The 17,035-nt window shown below is 45.4% G+C and overlaps 1 protein-coding gene across 3 annotated transcripts in view; it reads right to left on the bottom strand.

Moving 5' to 3' along the window:
- The window catches only part of LOC121284932 (tensin-like), a 161,698-nt gene that overhangs the window by 29,786 nt on the left and 114,877 nt on the right, over nt 1-17,035 (bottom strand). For all 3 annotated transcript variants that reach the window (XM_041200868.1, XM_041200869.1, XM_041200870.1), the window contains 2 exons: nt 9,235-9,415; nt 2,116-3,050 (listed from right to left, as the gene is read on the bottom strand). In XM_041200868.1, the coding sequence (XP_041056802.1) occupies nt 2,116-3,050; nt 9,235-9,415 (1,116 nt within the window). The remainder of the gene's footprint in view (nt 1-2,115; nt 3,051-9,234; nt 9,416-17,035) is intronic.

The raw sequence follows: 17,035 nt of genomic DNA, 5'->3' as shown, positions 1-17,035 counted from the left end.
ATCTTATTAAAGAAATTAGCACAGAAAGGGAGGTGGTTCTAAGTGGTCTGGCAGGTTTAAAAGTAGATAAATCTCCAGGCCCGGATGAAATGTATCCCAGGCTGTTGAGTGAGGCAATGGAGAAGATAGCAGGGGCATCGGCAATAATTTTCAATACCTCTCTGGCCACAGGAGAGGTGCCAGAGGACTGGAGGACAGCCAATGTGTACCGTTATTCAAGAAGGGAGGAAGGGGTAAACCAGGGAATTATAGGCCAGTCAGTCTAACCTCAGTGGTGGGGAAACTATTGGAAGCAATTCTGAGGGACAGAATTAATCTACACTTGGAGACGCAGGGATTAATCAAGGACAGTCGGCAGGTTTTGTTAAGGGGAGGTCATGTCTGACCAATTTGATTGAATTTTTCAAAGAGCGGACCAGGTGTGTAGATGAGGGCAATGCATTTGACTTGGTCTACTTGGACTTCAGCAAGGCTTTTGATAAGGTCCTGCATGAGAGACTGATATCGAAGGTAAGAGTCTATGGGATCCAAGGCAATTTGGCAAATTGGATCCAGAATTGGCTGAGTGGCAGGAAGCAGAGAGTGATGGCCGAGGGCTGTTTTTGTAACTGGATGCCCGTGTCCAGTGGGGTTCCACAGGGATTGGTGTTGGGTGTCTTGCTGCTTGTGGTATAGATAAACAACTTAGACTTGAATGCTGGAGGGTTGATCAGTAAGTTCACAGATGACACGAAAATTGATGGGGTGGTAAATAGTAAGGAAGATGTCCTTAGATTACCGGAGGATATAGATGGGCTGATCAGTGGCAAATGGAATTCAATCTGGATAAGTGTGAGCTGATGCTTTGTTACTTTGTACACCATGAGTTTTTTTTTGTGTAGTAACCTTGGGCAGGACAAACAAGGCACAGGAATACATGATTAATGGTAGGACCCTGGGAAGTGCTGAGGATCTGAGGGACCTTGGTGTGGATGTTCACCAGTCCCTCAAGGTAGCGGGACAGGTAGATAAGGTGGTTAAGAAGGCATATGGGATACTTGCCTTTATTAGCTGAGGCATAGAATATAAGATCAGGGAGATTATGTTGGAACTGTACAAAACGCTGGTTAGGCCATGGCTAGAGTATTGCGTGCAGTTCTGGAATCCGCATTATAGGAAGGATGTGATTGCACTAGGGAAAGTGCAGAAGAGATTTACCAGGATGTTGCCTAGGCTGGAGAGTTTTAGTTATGAGGAGAGATTGGATGGACTGGGGTTATTTTCCTTGGAGCAGAGGAGATTAAGGGGGGACATGACTGAGGTGTATAAAATTATGAGGAGCATAGATAGGGTAGAGGGGCAAGAGGTTTAGAGGGGATGTGAGGAAGAACTTTTTCACCCAGAGGGTGGTGGGAATCTGGAACTCACTGTCTGAAAGGGTGGTGGAGGCAGAAACCCTCATAACATTTAAGTAGTATTTGGATGTGCGCTTGCGATGCCATGGCATACAAGGCCATGGACCTAGTGCTGGAAAATGGGATTACAATAGTTAGATACTTGTTTGACCGGTGAAGAATTGATGGGATGAAGGGCCTTTTTCTGTGCTGTACTCCTCTATGACTCTATACAGACCCAGTGATTAGAAGTGAAAGTTTAGTGCTGAGCACACCACACCATATCCTGGTACTGAGATTCCTACTGAAGGCTCAGAGTTACCTGTGGGATGGATGTCACAATGAAAACACTAGCAAACATCCTGTCAGTCTATTCATCCAAGTCACTTATATAGATTATAAATTGTTGAGGCTCCAGCACTGATCCCTGTGGATCATGATTTAGTTATTGCTTGCCAACTGGATAATGTCCCATTTATCCCTACTCTCTGCTTCCTATTAGCCAACCAATCCTCCATCCATGCTCATATGTTACTTTGTACACCATGAGTTATTTTTCTTTGGTGTGGCACCTTATCAAATGCCTTCTGGAAAGCCAAGTACAGCACATTTACAGATTTCCCTTTATCCATGTTACTTGTTACTTCCTCAACCAATTCTAATAAATTAGTCAAACATGATCACAAGACCACAAGAAACAAGATGCAGTTTTTCTGACATATAAACAAAGTGATCTCCTTACCGTGCAAAGAGAGTTTGGAGAAGTCAGGTAATGTGTGTGAAAAGGCCACGCTTGGAGTGCTGCCCCCACTTGGGCTCGACATCCCACTGGAGATGGGCGAGATGGTCTTGCCGTTGACTGTGGCATAGTTGGTTGAGCTGTTGGAGCGGTCACCACTTGACATTCGCCTCTTCTCTGGCAGTGCAGGCTGAGGACCAGCGACCGGGCAGCCTCGAGGTGGAGAGGAGCCACCGGGCACCTGCGGGATGGGCGTGGCAGTGAAAACTGCGGCAGTGCCAGGGCTACTTGCAGCTGAGTTGTAGTAAGCCGGTGAGACGGGGAAGCCTGGTGTTCCAGGTGTAGCGTATCCTGAGGAACTCCCCTGGCGCGACAGCGCTGGGTACCGCTCATCCAACTGTGCTGTTGGTGTCGAATAGCCATACAGAGGGTATGGCTCCAGGACCGGGCTGCTGGGGGTGACTGGTGCACTGGCACTAACGATGCCAGGGTATCTGGACATAATGGGGCTACTTGATGTGCCAGTCAGAACTCCATGAGTACCCGCCGGGTGCCTGTTCATACCTGGGCTTCCAGGGGGCATCACTGTCCCAGGACTGATTATCCTCCTGCCCAAAGATGGGCTTGAGGGGGTATTAGTGGCCACTGTCCTATGGAGGGACTGTGGGCTTCCAGGCAGCCCATGAACTCCTGTCGTGCCTCTGTCTTGATGAAGTGCACCTGGGCTTAGTGAAGGGTCGGCACCCAGAGCAAAGCTGCCTGAGGAGCTGGCTGTGCCGGCAGCCGACAGGTTAGATGGAGTGGTGTTGAGATAGCTGCTCTCTGCAAAGGACGGGTGAGAGAAGCTTGCTGATCTCAAACTGGAATCCAGAGATGGCTGGGGTGGTGTGGCACTGTGTCCATTGGCACCTGCTGATGAACAGCTCGTGATGAAGGCACTGAGGAAATAAAAAAAAGACAGAATTTGTGTAAGTAAGAAACGTTAAACTAGTCTGAGCTAACAAGAAGTCTGTCCTTCTGGCAGAGGGCAGTCAGACTTTCAGGTTTGCTGCTGTGAATCTCCAGCCAAACTGTGGGCAACACTTGCCCAGATTCCCACTGTTAGCAGACACTGTTGTAAAGATTGTTTGATGTTTCACAGAGAGGTCTGGAGGCTTGTGTGATTAAACATAAACCGTTATTTGTAACCCATAACAATAGACATATGAACATACGAATTAGGAGCAGGATTAGGCCATTCAGCCCCTCGTGCCTACTCCACCAGTCAATAACATCATGATTGATCTGATTGTAACCTCAACTCCACATTCCGCCTGTCCCTGAAAACCTTTCACCCCTTCACTTATCAAGAATCTATCTACCTCTCCCTTAAAAATATTCAAAGACTCTGCTTCCACCACCTATGGAGTAAGATAGTTCCAAAATTCACAACCCTTTGAGAGAAAAAAATACTCCTCATCTCGGTCCTAATTGGGTGACCCTTTATTTAAACAGTGACCCCTAGTTCTAGGTTCTTCCACAAGAGGAAACATCCTCTCCAAATCCACCTTGTCAAGCCCCCTCAGGATCTTATATGTTTCAAGCAAGTCACTTCTTACTCTTCTAAACTCCAGCAGATACAAGCCCAGCCTGTCAACCTTTCCTCATAAGACAACTCACCCAATCCAGGTATTAGTTCAGAAAACCTTCTCTGAGCTGCTTCTAACTGTACTCCAAATGTGGTCTCACCAATGCCTGTATAATTGAAGCATATCCTCCCTACTTTTATATTCAATTCCCCTCACAATAACAATCACAATAGAATAATAACATTCTATTAGCTTTCCTAATTACCTGCTGTAACTGCATACTAGCCTTTTGTGATTAATGCACTGTCATGAAGCTATTCATTTACAAAATATTATTGAGGTTTTTTTTAAATAGAGGTTTAGTCTCTGGGTGTTCCATAATTGGATTATAACCAGCTAGTCTGGGTGCTTTGATGTGTATTAGCTTTGAGATGTAAGAGAGATGGAGTGCATTTGCATTTTTTTGAATAAAGCATTCATGGTATGGGGTGAAATCTGGCACCTACCTAGCAGAGACCAAGCAATATGTTTATGTTACTAATAACATTGGTACTATGAAAGGGGTTTTATTGTTAGATGAGGCTAGTGATACAATGAGAATTTACATCCAATGAGATGTGCTGGATATAACCAATAGCAGTTGTGTGTGTGCAGGGCGGAGGCAATGTAAGGTCAAAGTAGCTGTAACTATCTCCATAGGAACCAAAGTGAAAGGAACCTCATTTTGAATTTGCAAGGTGAAAATGCTTTGCCTGGTGTCTGGGTAAGTCTATGGGTTGCTGTTGCCCTAATGGAGATTAGTTTGGGAATTTGTTAGAAGTTTTGATAGTAGTAATTTGTAGCCATGTGTATATATTTAACTTGTGTAAATTAATAAAATGTTTCATTTAGTTTATTATAAAACCTCTTGAGAACTGGTGGTCTGATTCCTGAATTTAGAGTTGCATCTCAAACATACCACTTAAAAATATAGTTTATGACAGTTGCTTGAAGTTTCCCTCTGGGATTTTTAAATAACTCAGCTTTACCGAAAGGCTGTCTCATAACATGCACCAGGATGTTCTTTTGCATCTAAGAGCTCTGCAATCTCTCACCATTTAGATTATATGCTTCTTTTTTACTCTTCTGCCAAAATGGACAATTTCACACCTTCCCAAATTATACTCCATTTGCCAGGTCTTTGTCCACTCACTTAACCTATCTACATCTATCTTAAGTGAGTTCTGGTTGTACAGAGCTTGAGTATTACTGAAAAAAGAGACATGTCTAAGCTTTTCGTCTTGCTCTCATCAGGAGTGTCCTGAGGAGCGCAAGACAAAAAGCTTAGATGTGTCTCTTTTTTCAGCAATAACCCACCTATATCTCTTTGTAGCCTCCTTGTGTCCAGTTCATGACTTACTTTCCTGCCTATCTTTGTGTCATCAGTAAATTTAGCAATCATACCTTGCTCCCTTCATCCACAACATATATATAAATTGTAAACAACTGAGGCCTCAGCACTGATCCCTATGGCACACCACTCGTTACATCTTGCTAGCCTGAAAAAGACCCATTTATGCCTACTCTTTATTTCCTGTTGGCTAGGCAATCCTCTAACCATGTAATATGTTACTCCCTACACCATGAGCTTTTATTTTTCATAATAACCTTTGAGGTGGCACCTTATCAAAAGTCTTTTGGAAATCTAATTACAGTGCATCCGCCATTTCCCGTTTCCAGGGAATTTTGGAAAATTAAACCAACACAACAACCATCTCACCAACACTTCTTTTATGACCCTAGGATGAAGTCCATCAGGACCCGAGGATTTGTCAACCCATAATTCTAACAATTTACTCAGTACCATTTCCCTGGTGATTGTAACTTTCCTCAGTTCCTCCCCCTATTCCATTTCCTGATTTACAGCTATTCCTGGGATGTTACTCATATCCCCTATTGTAAAATGCCTGTTAAATTCATCTGCCATTTTCTTATTTTCCATTATTAATTCCCCAGGCTCACTTTCTATTGGACCAACGCTCATTTTGTTAACTCTTTTCTTTTTATAATATCTATTAAGCAAGCATGCAGGTGCAGCAAGCAGTTAAAAAGGCAAATGGTTTGTTGGCATTCATTACTCATTACAAGAGGATTTGACTACAGGAGCAAGGATGTCTTACTGCAGCTGGGCTTGGTGAGACCACACCTGGAGCATTGTGTGCAGTTTTGGTCTCCTTACCTAAGGAAGGATATACTTGCCATAGAGGGAGTGCAGCAAAGGTTCACCAGGCCGATTACTGAGATGGCAGGATTGTCGTAAGAGGAGAGATTGGTCTGACTAGGCCTGTATTCACTGGAGTTTAGAAGAAATTTCTTCACTCAGAGGATGATGAACCTGTGGAATTCTCTACCACTTGGCTGTGGAGGCAAAGTCACTTAAAGAACTAAGAAGGAAATGGATTTCTAGATTCTAAAGACATCAAGGGGTATGGGGAGAGAGTGGAAATATGCTGTTGAAATAGAGGATCAACCATGATCATATTGAATGGCAGAGCTGGCTTGAAGGGCCAAATGACCTATCCCTGCTGCTATTTTCTATGTTTCTATGATATAGAAACTCTTACTATCTGTCTTTATATTTCCAGCCAACTTTCTCTCGCACTCTAATTTTCCTTCCTTATCAATCTTTTGGTCATTCTTTGCTGGTTTTTATATTCTGTCTAATCTTCTGACCTGCCACCTGCATAATTGTACAATTATATGCTTTTTCTTTAAGTTTGATACTATATTTAATTTTTTTAGTTAACCACAGATGGTGGGTCCTCCCCTTGGAATTTTACTTTCTCGTTGGAATTTATCTATTCTATGCATTTTGAAATATCCCCTTAAATGTCCACCACTGCATCTCTGTTGACCTTGTCATGAAAATATAATAATTTTCATAATGTTATTGGGATTTATTGAAAAGTAGGAATAGTGGAGTCTGGATTGTCTGTTGTGTGTGGCTTAATTGAATTAAGGACAGCTGGTCTGAAGGCTTTGATGTATCAGAAGAGAAGCTAGGTTTAAAGTACTAAATAAGTAACCATGGCAGAAGCTTTAGAATGTGAGGTGTAAAGAAAAAGTTGCATTTTTATATAAACCAGAGGAGTTTGAATTTCAAAAGAGAGGGTGAAATGTTACACTTAGCCAGAAGGAGCCAAACAGTGTGTTTATTTTTCCAAAAGCTTACTGATGAAATTGGTACTATGAAAGATTTTTTATTATTAGATCAGATAGGTAAAGTCCAAAGACATATTGGAACAGTGGGATTTACGTTAAAAGGGAGAAACATGCATAGAAGAGATGAGGTTATGCAAAAGGAGAAGGCATGCTAAGATCTCACAAGTGTGAAAAGTCTCCAGCCTCTATGTACCAAGCTGCTGCCTAAAGGAACCAAAGCTAAGGGAATTCACTGTGAATATCCCTGTCCAGGGTTGTGTGCTTTGCCTGCGTCTGTTAAAATCTATTTTGTTTCTACTGTTGCCTTAATGGAGTGTAACTGGGAGTTAGAATAATTAGGGGAGTTAGGAGTTATCTTAGTAGTAATTTGTAGACCTATGCATATGCTTAAAATTATTTTTATTAATAAATGTTCAATTTAGTTTTGTAAAAGAACTCCTGAGACTCGATGGACTTATTACTGCTGCATCTCAAAATAAAAATACAAATTGCAAAACAGTTGTGGCAGTTGTTTCAAGTTTCTCTCTGGGATTTGAGCAGTTTAGCATTTACCATCTGCTGTGCTACAACAATCTATTGTTGAACCTAATTTGCCAGTTCACTCCGCTTTCATGCCCTCATAATTGCCCTTACTTAAGTTTAAAATACGAGTCTCTCCCTCAAACTGAATGTAAAATTCAATCTGATTATGATTGCTGCTACCTAGGGCCATCTTCAGTATGAAGTTATCAATTAATCCTATCTCGCTGCACAATACCAGGTCTAGTATAGCCTGCTCTCTATGTGGCAACTGATCGTTGTATTCTAATAAACTATCGTGAAAACCTTCTATGAATTTCTCATCTAGGCTACCCTTGCTCATCTGATTTTCCCAGCCTATATGCAGGTTAAAATCCTCAATGATTATCACCTTTCTGATAAGCTCACATTATTTCTTCTTTTATACCCTTTCCTACTGTATGAATACTGTTATGGGGCCTGTACACCATTTCAACAAATTACTTCTCACCTTTATCCTCTCTCATCTCTATCCAAACATTTCTACGTCCTGCTTCCCTGCAATTAGGTCAACCCTCTCCATTGTGCTAATACCATCATTAGCTAATAGAGTGGCCACCATATTTTCCTAGCTTCGTGCATTTCCTAAATGTTATGAACCCCTCAATATTCAGGTCCCAATCAATGTCATTTTTTAAAGATTCATTTATGGGATTTTGGCATCGTTGGTTGGGCCAGCATTTATTGCCCATCCCTGATTGCCCTTAAGAAGGTGGTGGTGAGCTGTTTTCTTGAACCGCTGCAGTCCAAGTGGTGTAGGTACACCCACAGTGCTGTTAGGGAGGGAGTTCCAAGATTGTGACCCAGCGACAGTGAAGGAATGGCGATATATTTCCAAGTCAGGATGGTGAGTGACTTGGAGGGGAACTTCCAGGCGGTGGTGTTCCCATCTATCTGCTGCCCTTGTCTTTCCAGATGGTAGTGGTTGTGGGTTTGGAAGGTGCTGTCGAAGGAGCTTTGGTGAGTTCCTGCAGTGCATCTTGTACACACTGCTGCCACTGTGCGCTGGTGGTGGAGGAAGTGAGTGTTTGCGGATGGGTTGCCAATCAAGTGTGCTGCTTTGGCAAGCTTCTTGAATGTTGTGGGAGCAAGAGGGGAGTATTCCAACACACTCCTGACTTGTGCCTTGTAGATAGTGGATAGGCTTTAGGGAGTCAGGGAGGTGAGTTACTTGTTGCAGGATTTCTAGCCTCTGACCTGTTCTTGTAGACACAGTATTCATATGGCTGGTCCATTTCAGTTTCTGCAGCCATATCCAAAGTACTGGCATGTATAGGTGCTGTTTCCATGCTGGCTCATTCCGGACTCTACTCCACACACAGTCTCTTTCATGTAACTCTCTTATCAGACTGTGGGCAGTACTGTTCTCTAGTCCCACATTAACACTTATTCTGCCAAACACCCTTATCGTACAGACACAAGACTCCACTGAATGGCAATTTAAAAAATTGTCCTCTAGTTGTCAGAAGTGGCCCATGGTATTGCTGCTTCCAATCAGAAGCAGTGATCAAGCAATTTGGAATCTCACCTCCAGATCTCCCACTGAAGGATCAATCCAGCTCCTGCTGGTGGTTCAGTGTGTGACTACATTTCCTGGTGTGGTACTGAGCCCCACCCCGCTGGAAAGGCCCAGGCTCTTTTCCAGCCTATGCTGAATTAAATTATCTTTCCCAGTGTGATACTGAGTCTCAGACACAGACAAACAGGCCTAGTATCAAACTGGGGGCCTGACATATATTTATCTCCTTTCCCCCTCCACTCTAGCTAGTTGATTAAAGTGAGTTCTTCCCCTCACCTCTCCATTCCAGGTAAGGGACTGCTGCTTGAAATGGGACTTGGGGAAGTGAATGTTGAGGGACAGGGTATGTTCCTGACCGGGGTCTCCACCACGTAGCTCTGAGGCGTGGGAGTACTTTGCAGATTGCTTCCCCCGACTGCTGCTGTCCTGACAACCGACTCCACGTAACTCCTGGGCTCTGAGGGCAGAAACAGAACAGGAAAGGCAGAAATCAACTGGCTGAACAGGACAAAGAAGAACAAAATGGGAATCAGAATAACAGACTTCCAGAGCCCACAGTAAATATTCTATAGTCGCCTGGATGGATATCATACTCCTGTAAATATTATGCAATAACACACTCTGAGTTGCTGGGTACGACACCTTGTAAATTATATAAAATCACAGCTTCTGTTATTGGGTATAACCCTGTATATATTGTTATGGCCCATGTGCCTTTGGGGAAAAAATCTATATTTTACACTGGGCTGCTGGTCCTTTGAAGAGTTGGAGTGGAATTTTCTGGCCCTGCCTGTGGCAGGCGTCATAGTGGGCGGGAGTGGCAAACATCGTGAAATCAGAAAAATCGGTTTACCGCTGTTGTAAAAACAGTCTGGGATCATCCGCTCCAGCCGTTACTGGTGAGCCATATTTCCCACCCACAGCATGTCCATGAACATCACTTCAATACATTTGCCTCTCATTATAAGGACTGCTCACCGGAATCATCCCCCCCACACTGGATCATCAGGGCACATCGGCATGCAATCAGAACGACCTATTTCACAAAGGCATATAATGACCTGCACTTTGCTTGTGACTTTGAGGTCCATTCGCCTACCTTGCATCGCACAGCACTCAGGGCAACTCAGACTCAGTGCAAGGCTTTGCAGACTCAGCACCACATCGCTTTCAGGCAGGTGCAAGAGGTAAGTCTCTACCTACCAGGCCAGTGGCAAGGCAGGGGTGCCTCGATGGTGAAACCATTATGTAATCTTGGGCCAAGGCAGCCGAGGACGTTCTACAGGTGTGCATCTAATCAGAGATGGCTCATTTCTGTGTCACCTTCTTCTCTATCACATTAACATCCGGCACTCTCAGTTAGGAATGCTGGCCTGCTTTTATCCTCACCTTACTACACATGGACCGCCTGAAGATGACAACGTTCAACCACTTGTATGCAAGACATTAAAACGCCTCCTCTTTAAGACACACATTGTACCTTCATGGCCAGTCCAGGCCCTTGCGAACTCCAAAATTCTCAGACACCATGAGACTCTCAAGGTGACGAGTTGTCGCTAATAAAGAGCAGAATTCATCCTCGCTCCCATCCCATTTCTCCCCTTGACATTGTCTAAAGCCACGACGTGCATTTTCAGAGCATGGTCAAAGGCTGTACTGAGCACCAAAAATCACCGTTTGCAACTACTACCACATGTCTCAGTGATGGGATGCACAGCGCTACATCCCAACATTGTGACAAGAGCCATGTGGCTGCATTACAGACAATTACAGGTTGAGAAATGATCAAAGTATAAGCTTCAATCACCAGGGCAATAATATGGCTGAGAGGGGCAGAATTTCAGCACCTTGAGGTGGCAAGGTGCCCCCACTTATTGGTGAGCTAAGCAGACGTACGTTCGGAAAGTTGGAAATGCGTTCAGCAGACAGGAGCGCACACGAGCTCTGAGAATGGGCTCCTGGCATGAAAACCCTGCCAGATGACAGATGGCACATCAAGGAGAACAATATATGACCCTTCTCCATGTGTAAACACATCTCTCCTTGTACACCACACCTTCACCTTTCAAGAATGCAGGTGAGATTGGAGAACACGGCAGCCTCAATCTTACACAGCCAAGAATAAACATGACGTGACCCTGCAAAGCATGTGAATGAGGTTCCTTCCACGAGCGCACTTAACATTAAGGTCGAGGCATCACTGGTGTTGAAACGATCTGTAAAAGGGGCATACACTGTGATGATATGGAAGCACGCTACATAGCTGAGACACCAATGATCTGCAACAGGTGGGCAGAGGCTCCACGGTATCACTCTCAACACAGTTCATCATAAAAAGGAGGCATACATAAGAGGAGATGTGAAATGGGTGTGATTCTATTTACGTTTGTGAACATTATTATATGTTGTGAACACTCTTGCCACCATTGTGCTACTAAATTTTTTTTAACTTTCCTAACCCTACCGCTACATCTGGGTACCTCCCTGACATCCACAGCAGAGGTGGAGGCAGCCTGCTGACCGCTACACCCTGTTTTCTGTGATGACTTTGGGGAACGGCCTCTGGAGGGCCAAGACCTGGATGGCCCCAGCCTGCTTTGGGTGTCATGCTGTTGGGCAGGTGAACCCACCCCCTCCCCTCAACCTGTGCAGCTGGAGGTGATGTGGTTACAGGAAGAGGTGACTGGGATTAGCTTGGCACTCCTGGGGTCATGTGGGTGGATGGCCTCAGGGTGTCCAGCTGCTGCTCCTCCTCTCTATGGGTTCCTGAGGGCTCCTCGCCAACTCCTGGAAGAGAAGGGGAAGCTGGAGTGAGATGGAGGTGCCTGCCCCCCTCTCGCATGTCTACTGATGGATGCCACTGATGGCAACAGCAACAGAGTGTAGCTCCTGCATGAGCTCAGGACCGATGCCCTGGACCAAGGTCTCTATGGCAGCTGCCATCCTGCCAGTGTTGACCTCGGTGCGTGGCATGTCAGCACTATCACCTCAAACTGAATGCAGACAGACTCCTCCATCGTCCGTTGCAATTTGAGGAGTGTGGCTGACATCCCTTCCTGATGTCCCCGTGATTTTTCTTTTTATTCATTCATGTGATGTGGGGCTTCGCTGCTGGGCCATCTTTAATTGCCCATCCCTAATTGCCCTTGAGAAGGTGGTGGTGAGCTGTCTTCTTGAGCCGCTGCAGTCCATGTGGTGTAGGTACACCCACAGTGCTGTTAGGGAGGGAGTTCCAAGATTTTGACCCAGTGACAGTGAAGGAATGGTGATATATTTCCAAATCAGGATGGTGAGCGACTTGGAGGGGAACCTCCAGGTGGTGATGTTCCCATTTATCCGCTGCCCTTGTCCTTCTAGATGGTAGTGGTTGTGGGTTTGGAAGGTGCTGTCAAAGGAGCCTTGGTGAGTTCCTGCAATGCATCGTTAGATAGTACATACTGCTGCTACTGTGCATCAGTGGTGGAGGGTGAGAATTTTTATAAATGTGGTGCCAATCAAATCGGCTGCTTTGTCCTGGATAGAGTCAAGCTTCTTGAGTGTTGTTGGAGCTGCACTCATCCAGGCAAATGGAGAATATTCAATCGTATTCCTGATTTGTAGACAGGCTTTGTGGAGTCAGGAAGTGAGTTACTTGCCACAGAATTCCCAGCCTCTGACCTGCTCTTGTATTCACAGCCACATTATTTATTTGGCTGGTCTGGTTCAGTTTCTGGCCAATGGTAACCCCCAGGATGCTGATAGTGGGGGATTTAGTGATGGTAATGCCATTGAACATCAAAGGGTGATGGTTGGATTCTCTCTTGTTGGAGATGGTTATTGCCTGACACTTGTGTGGTGCGAATGTTACTTTCCACTTGTCATCCCCAAGCCTGGATATTGTCCAGGTCTTGCTGCATCTGGACATGGACTGTTTCAATATCTGAGGAGTTGCGAACATTGTGCAATCAACAGCGAGCATCCCCACTTCTGATCTTATGATGGAAGGAAGGTCATTGATGAAGCAGCTGAAGATGGTTGGACCTAGGACACTACCCTGAGGAACTCCTGCAGTGATGTCCTGGAGCTGAGATGGTTGACCTCCAACAACCACAACCACCTTCCTTTGTTCTAGGTGTTACGCTAAACATCAGAGAGTTTTCCCCCCCGATTCCCATTGACTCCAGTTTTGCTCGGGCTCCTTGATGCCACACTCTGTCAAATGCTGCCTTGATGTCAAGGGCACTCACTCTCATCTCACCTGGGGAGTTCAGCTCTTTTGTCCATGTTTGAGCCAAGGCTGTATTGAGGTTAGGAGCTGAGTGGCCCAGATGGAACCCAAACTGGGCATCAGGGAACAGGTTATTGCTAAGCAAATGCCGCTTGATAGCACTGCTGATGACCCCTTCCATTACTTTACTAATGATCGAGATTGGACTAATGGAGCGGTAATTGATCGGGTTGGATTTGTCCTGCTTTATGTGTACAGGACATACCTGGGCAATTTTCCACATAGCCAGGTAGATGCCAGTGTTGTAGCTGTACTGGAACAGCTTGGCTAGGGACACGGCAAGTTCTGGAGCACAAGTCTTCAGTACTATTGGCAGAATATTGTCAGGGCCCACAGCCTTTGCAGTATCCATTGCCTTCAGCCGTTGATATCACATGGAGTGAATTGAATTAGCTGAAAACGGGCATCTGTGATGCTGGGTATCTCCGGAGGAGGCCGAGATGGATTATCCACTCGGCACTTCTGGCTGAAGATTGTTGCAAATGCTTCAGTCTTATCTTTTACACTGATGTGCTGGGCTCCTCCATCATTGAGGATGGGGATATTTGTGGAGCCTCCTCCTCTAACTGATTGTTGCTGCCACCAACTGATTTGGAATCAGGTTTGAGGGCTCGTTATCTGAGTGGACTCAGCAGAATGCTGACCTCCAGCGCTCCTGGGAGTGCCGGCGACCTTGGATATCCCTACCTCCACCTGCTGTGGGCCAGGTTGTGTGCTGTGCTCACCAGATTGTGACCCTGAATCTGCTCTAGAACTAGATCCCACCGAGATATGTGTCTCTGCACTGGTGGAGGGTGTGGGTGAGCGCTGTGACGGGTCTTCTGCTGAGGTGTCCTCAGGATCCTCACCCGAGGCCGTCGGGTGCTTGGCTGAGGTTCCTATGAAAGAAAGGAGAGATAATTAGTGCATGGCAGGTGATTCGAAAACAGGACCATACACTCAGTGTGGTTGCCTGAGGGATGAGCTGGTGCAGGAAGCTGTGTGTTTGCTGTTGACCTCAGCATCACCGCAGGATGGTCCAAGTCCTCTCCGGCAGCTCGATGGCACGGTTTTTGAACTGAGAGAAGATCTTGAGTTCTGCCATTCCACCCCCTGTGTCTGGGACCTCACTCCTGCGATTGTGTGCGAGCTTGTCCTGCATAAAGACTGATGGAGAGAGTATGAGTAGGCCGAATTCCAAGGCAGATGATAAGGGTGCCTGGCACATGTGGGTAGTGAGGGGGCCATGGACAGGACAAGGACTCAATCTCAAGAGGGGATGAGCCCAGATGGAGATGTGAGGGTGTATGTGAGAGAGTGAGTGAGATGCCAGTGAATGTGTGATGGGCTTGAGTTGAGAGTGATGAGATGGTTGACTTACCCTGGTGGCACAGATGAGATTCATCCTCTTTCTGAACTGGGTGCCTGCCCTCTCCTGTGCAGCGTTGGCATTGACCACCACTGCCAGCACTTCCCAAGCCGGAGTGGTGAACTTGTTGCCGTCCAGAGCAAGGGTAGAGGACATCACGGTGGGTCCTCAACTGCATCCAAAAGGCGTGCCAGTGAGGTGTCATTGAATTTGGGAGCTGCCGTCTTCTTGACTGTCAGGGCCCAGTCTTCAATGGAGCAGTCCTGGGCTGCCGAAATTGATGAATCCTGTGCGTGGCTGAACTTTAAAATGGCACCTGGAATAAGGAAGTGGAGTGAAGGCAGGCAAATCAGAAGCCGCCTGCCAGTGATCCGGCTTGTTTCCCGTCTGTCCATATATAGTAAGATGGGAAGAGCGCAAAAACCTGCCATTGCAGCCAACAGGTCAAACACCAATTTTCCCACCCACCACCACACTTAGTGCACTGAGGGGAAAATCCTGCCCTAGGTTTCTTTGCAAGATGATCTCTTGTAAAATACAACTTGCTTCTAGTAACTGATCATGTTCCCCAAACTGCCTGGGGAATAAATAATGTTAACAATAAGGTAAACAAGAATGTAATTACAGATGGAGCAGTAAATTCCTGGTTGCCAAATTCACTGACGACACAAAGATAAGTAGGAAAGTAAGTTGTGTGGAGGGCATAAGGAGGCTACAAACAGATATAGATAGGTTAAGTGAGTGGGCAAAGATCTGGCAGATGGAGTGAATATAATATGGGCAAATGTGAAATTGTCCATTTTGGCAGCAAGAATAAAAGAGAAGCATATTACCTAAATGGTGAGAGATTGCAGAGCTCTGAGGCAGAGGGATCTGGGTGTCCTAGTGCAAGAATCATAGAAAGCTAGTATGCAGGTACAGCAGGTAATTAGGAAAGCGGATAGAATGTTATCATTTATTGTGAGGTGAATTGAACACAAAAGTAGGAAGGTTATGCTTCAGTTATGCAGAGCACTGGTGAGGCCACATCTGGTGTACTGTGTACAGTATTGGTCACCTTATTTAAGGAAGGATGTAAATACATTGGAAGCAGTTCAGAGAAGGTTTACCAGACTAATACCTGGAATGGGTGGGTTGTCAGACTAGGCTTGTATCTGCTGGAGTTTAGAAGAGTAAGAGGCGACTTGGTTGAAACATATAAGATCCTGAGGGGACTTAACAGGGTGGATGTGGAGAGGATGTTTCCTCTTGTGAAGAACCTAGAACTAGGGGGTCACTGTTTAAAAATAAGGGGCACTCACTTAAAATAGAGATTAAGCCAAAGTTTTTCTCTCAGAGGGTCATGAGTCTTTGGAACTCTCTTCCTAAAAAGGTGGTGAAAGCGGAGTTTGATTATTTTTAAGGCAGCGGTGGATAGGCTCTTGGTAAGCATGGGAGTGATAGGATATCGGTGGTAGGCAGGATTCAGGTTTGATGTTACTATCTGATCAGTGTTGATCTTAGTAAATGGTGGACCAAGCTCAAGGAGCCAAATGGCCTACTCCTGCTCCTTGTTCATATGCTCTTATGTACATAACTGCATATACAACTATATACGTGATATAATAACAGCGTGTGTGACTGGGTATAGCACTCCTGTCTATATTATATAATAACACACCATGTGTTGCTGGGAATAACACTGTATATATTATATAATAACAGACTGTACATAACTGCATACAGCACTATATGTATATTACATAATAACACATTGTGCATTACTGGATATAACTGCGCTGTAGAGACAGGGTAAAGACAGGACATGCCCCCTTTTCATGGCACTAGCTGCCATATGGTAAGTTTAATGGGCCAGTGTGAACGTTACTGAATGGGTGAATGGGTTTTGTGGTAGTGTGGGTAGTTGGGTGAGGTAAGTGGTAGATGGGTAAGGTGGTGAGGTAGTAGGTGGATAAGTTGGTAGTTGGGTAAGGTAGCAGGCGGGTAGTGTGGTAGGGTGACAGGATGGTTGGGTGGCAGGTAGGTGAGGTGGTGGCTGGGTCGGGGTAGTTGGGTCTGGTCTGGGGAGACTTGTATGGTTGGATTTGATTGGGCGGTTGAGGAGTGCAGTCAGGAGGTTAGGTGAGTAGTCGGGGAGAAACATGGGGTAGTTGGGTGCTCAGGATGGAGTCAGGGTGTCAGTCTGAGTGACTGAGGTGTCAGTTCTGGAGTTATCCAGGAGTTAGACTAAGTTCTCTCTCTTTCACATTTCCTGGATAACAATCCACGTAAATATCATGGAACTATCCGAAGTCTCTGACTCCAGCTTACAGCCAGAGATATTCACAAAGTGTCCCTGGGAGCAGGAGAAATGCCCATCAGAAGTTAAAATTTCCCAGGCAATTCCCTTTGAGGCCAATACATCAGGGCTTCTGCAGGGTCTCGAAGCACATTTGGAGTAATGCATCCATTCTCCAACAATA

This window comes from Carcharodon carcharias, chromosome 12 (genome assembly GCF_017639515.1).
Source record: "Carcharodon carcharias isolate sCarCar2 chromosome 12, sCarCar2.pri, whole genome shotgun sequence".
Lineage (NCBI taxonomy): Eukaryota > Metazoa > Chordata > Chondrichthyes > Lamniformes > Lamnidae > Carcharodon > Carcharodon carcharias.
The sequence above is the reverse complement of the archived record's forward strand: the minus strand, read 5'-3'. Positions and strand labels throughout refer to the sequence as shown.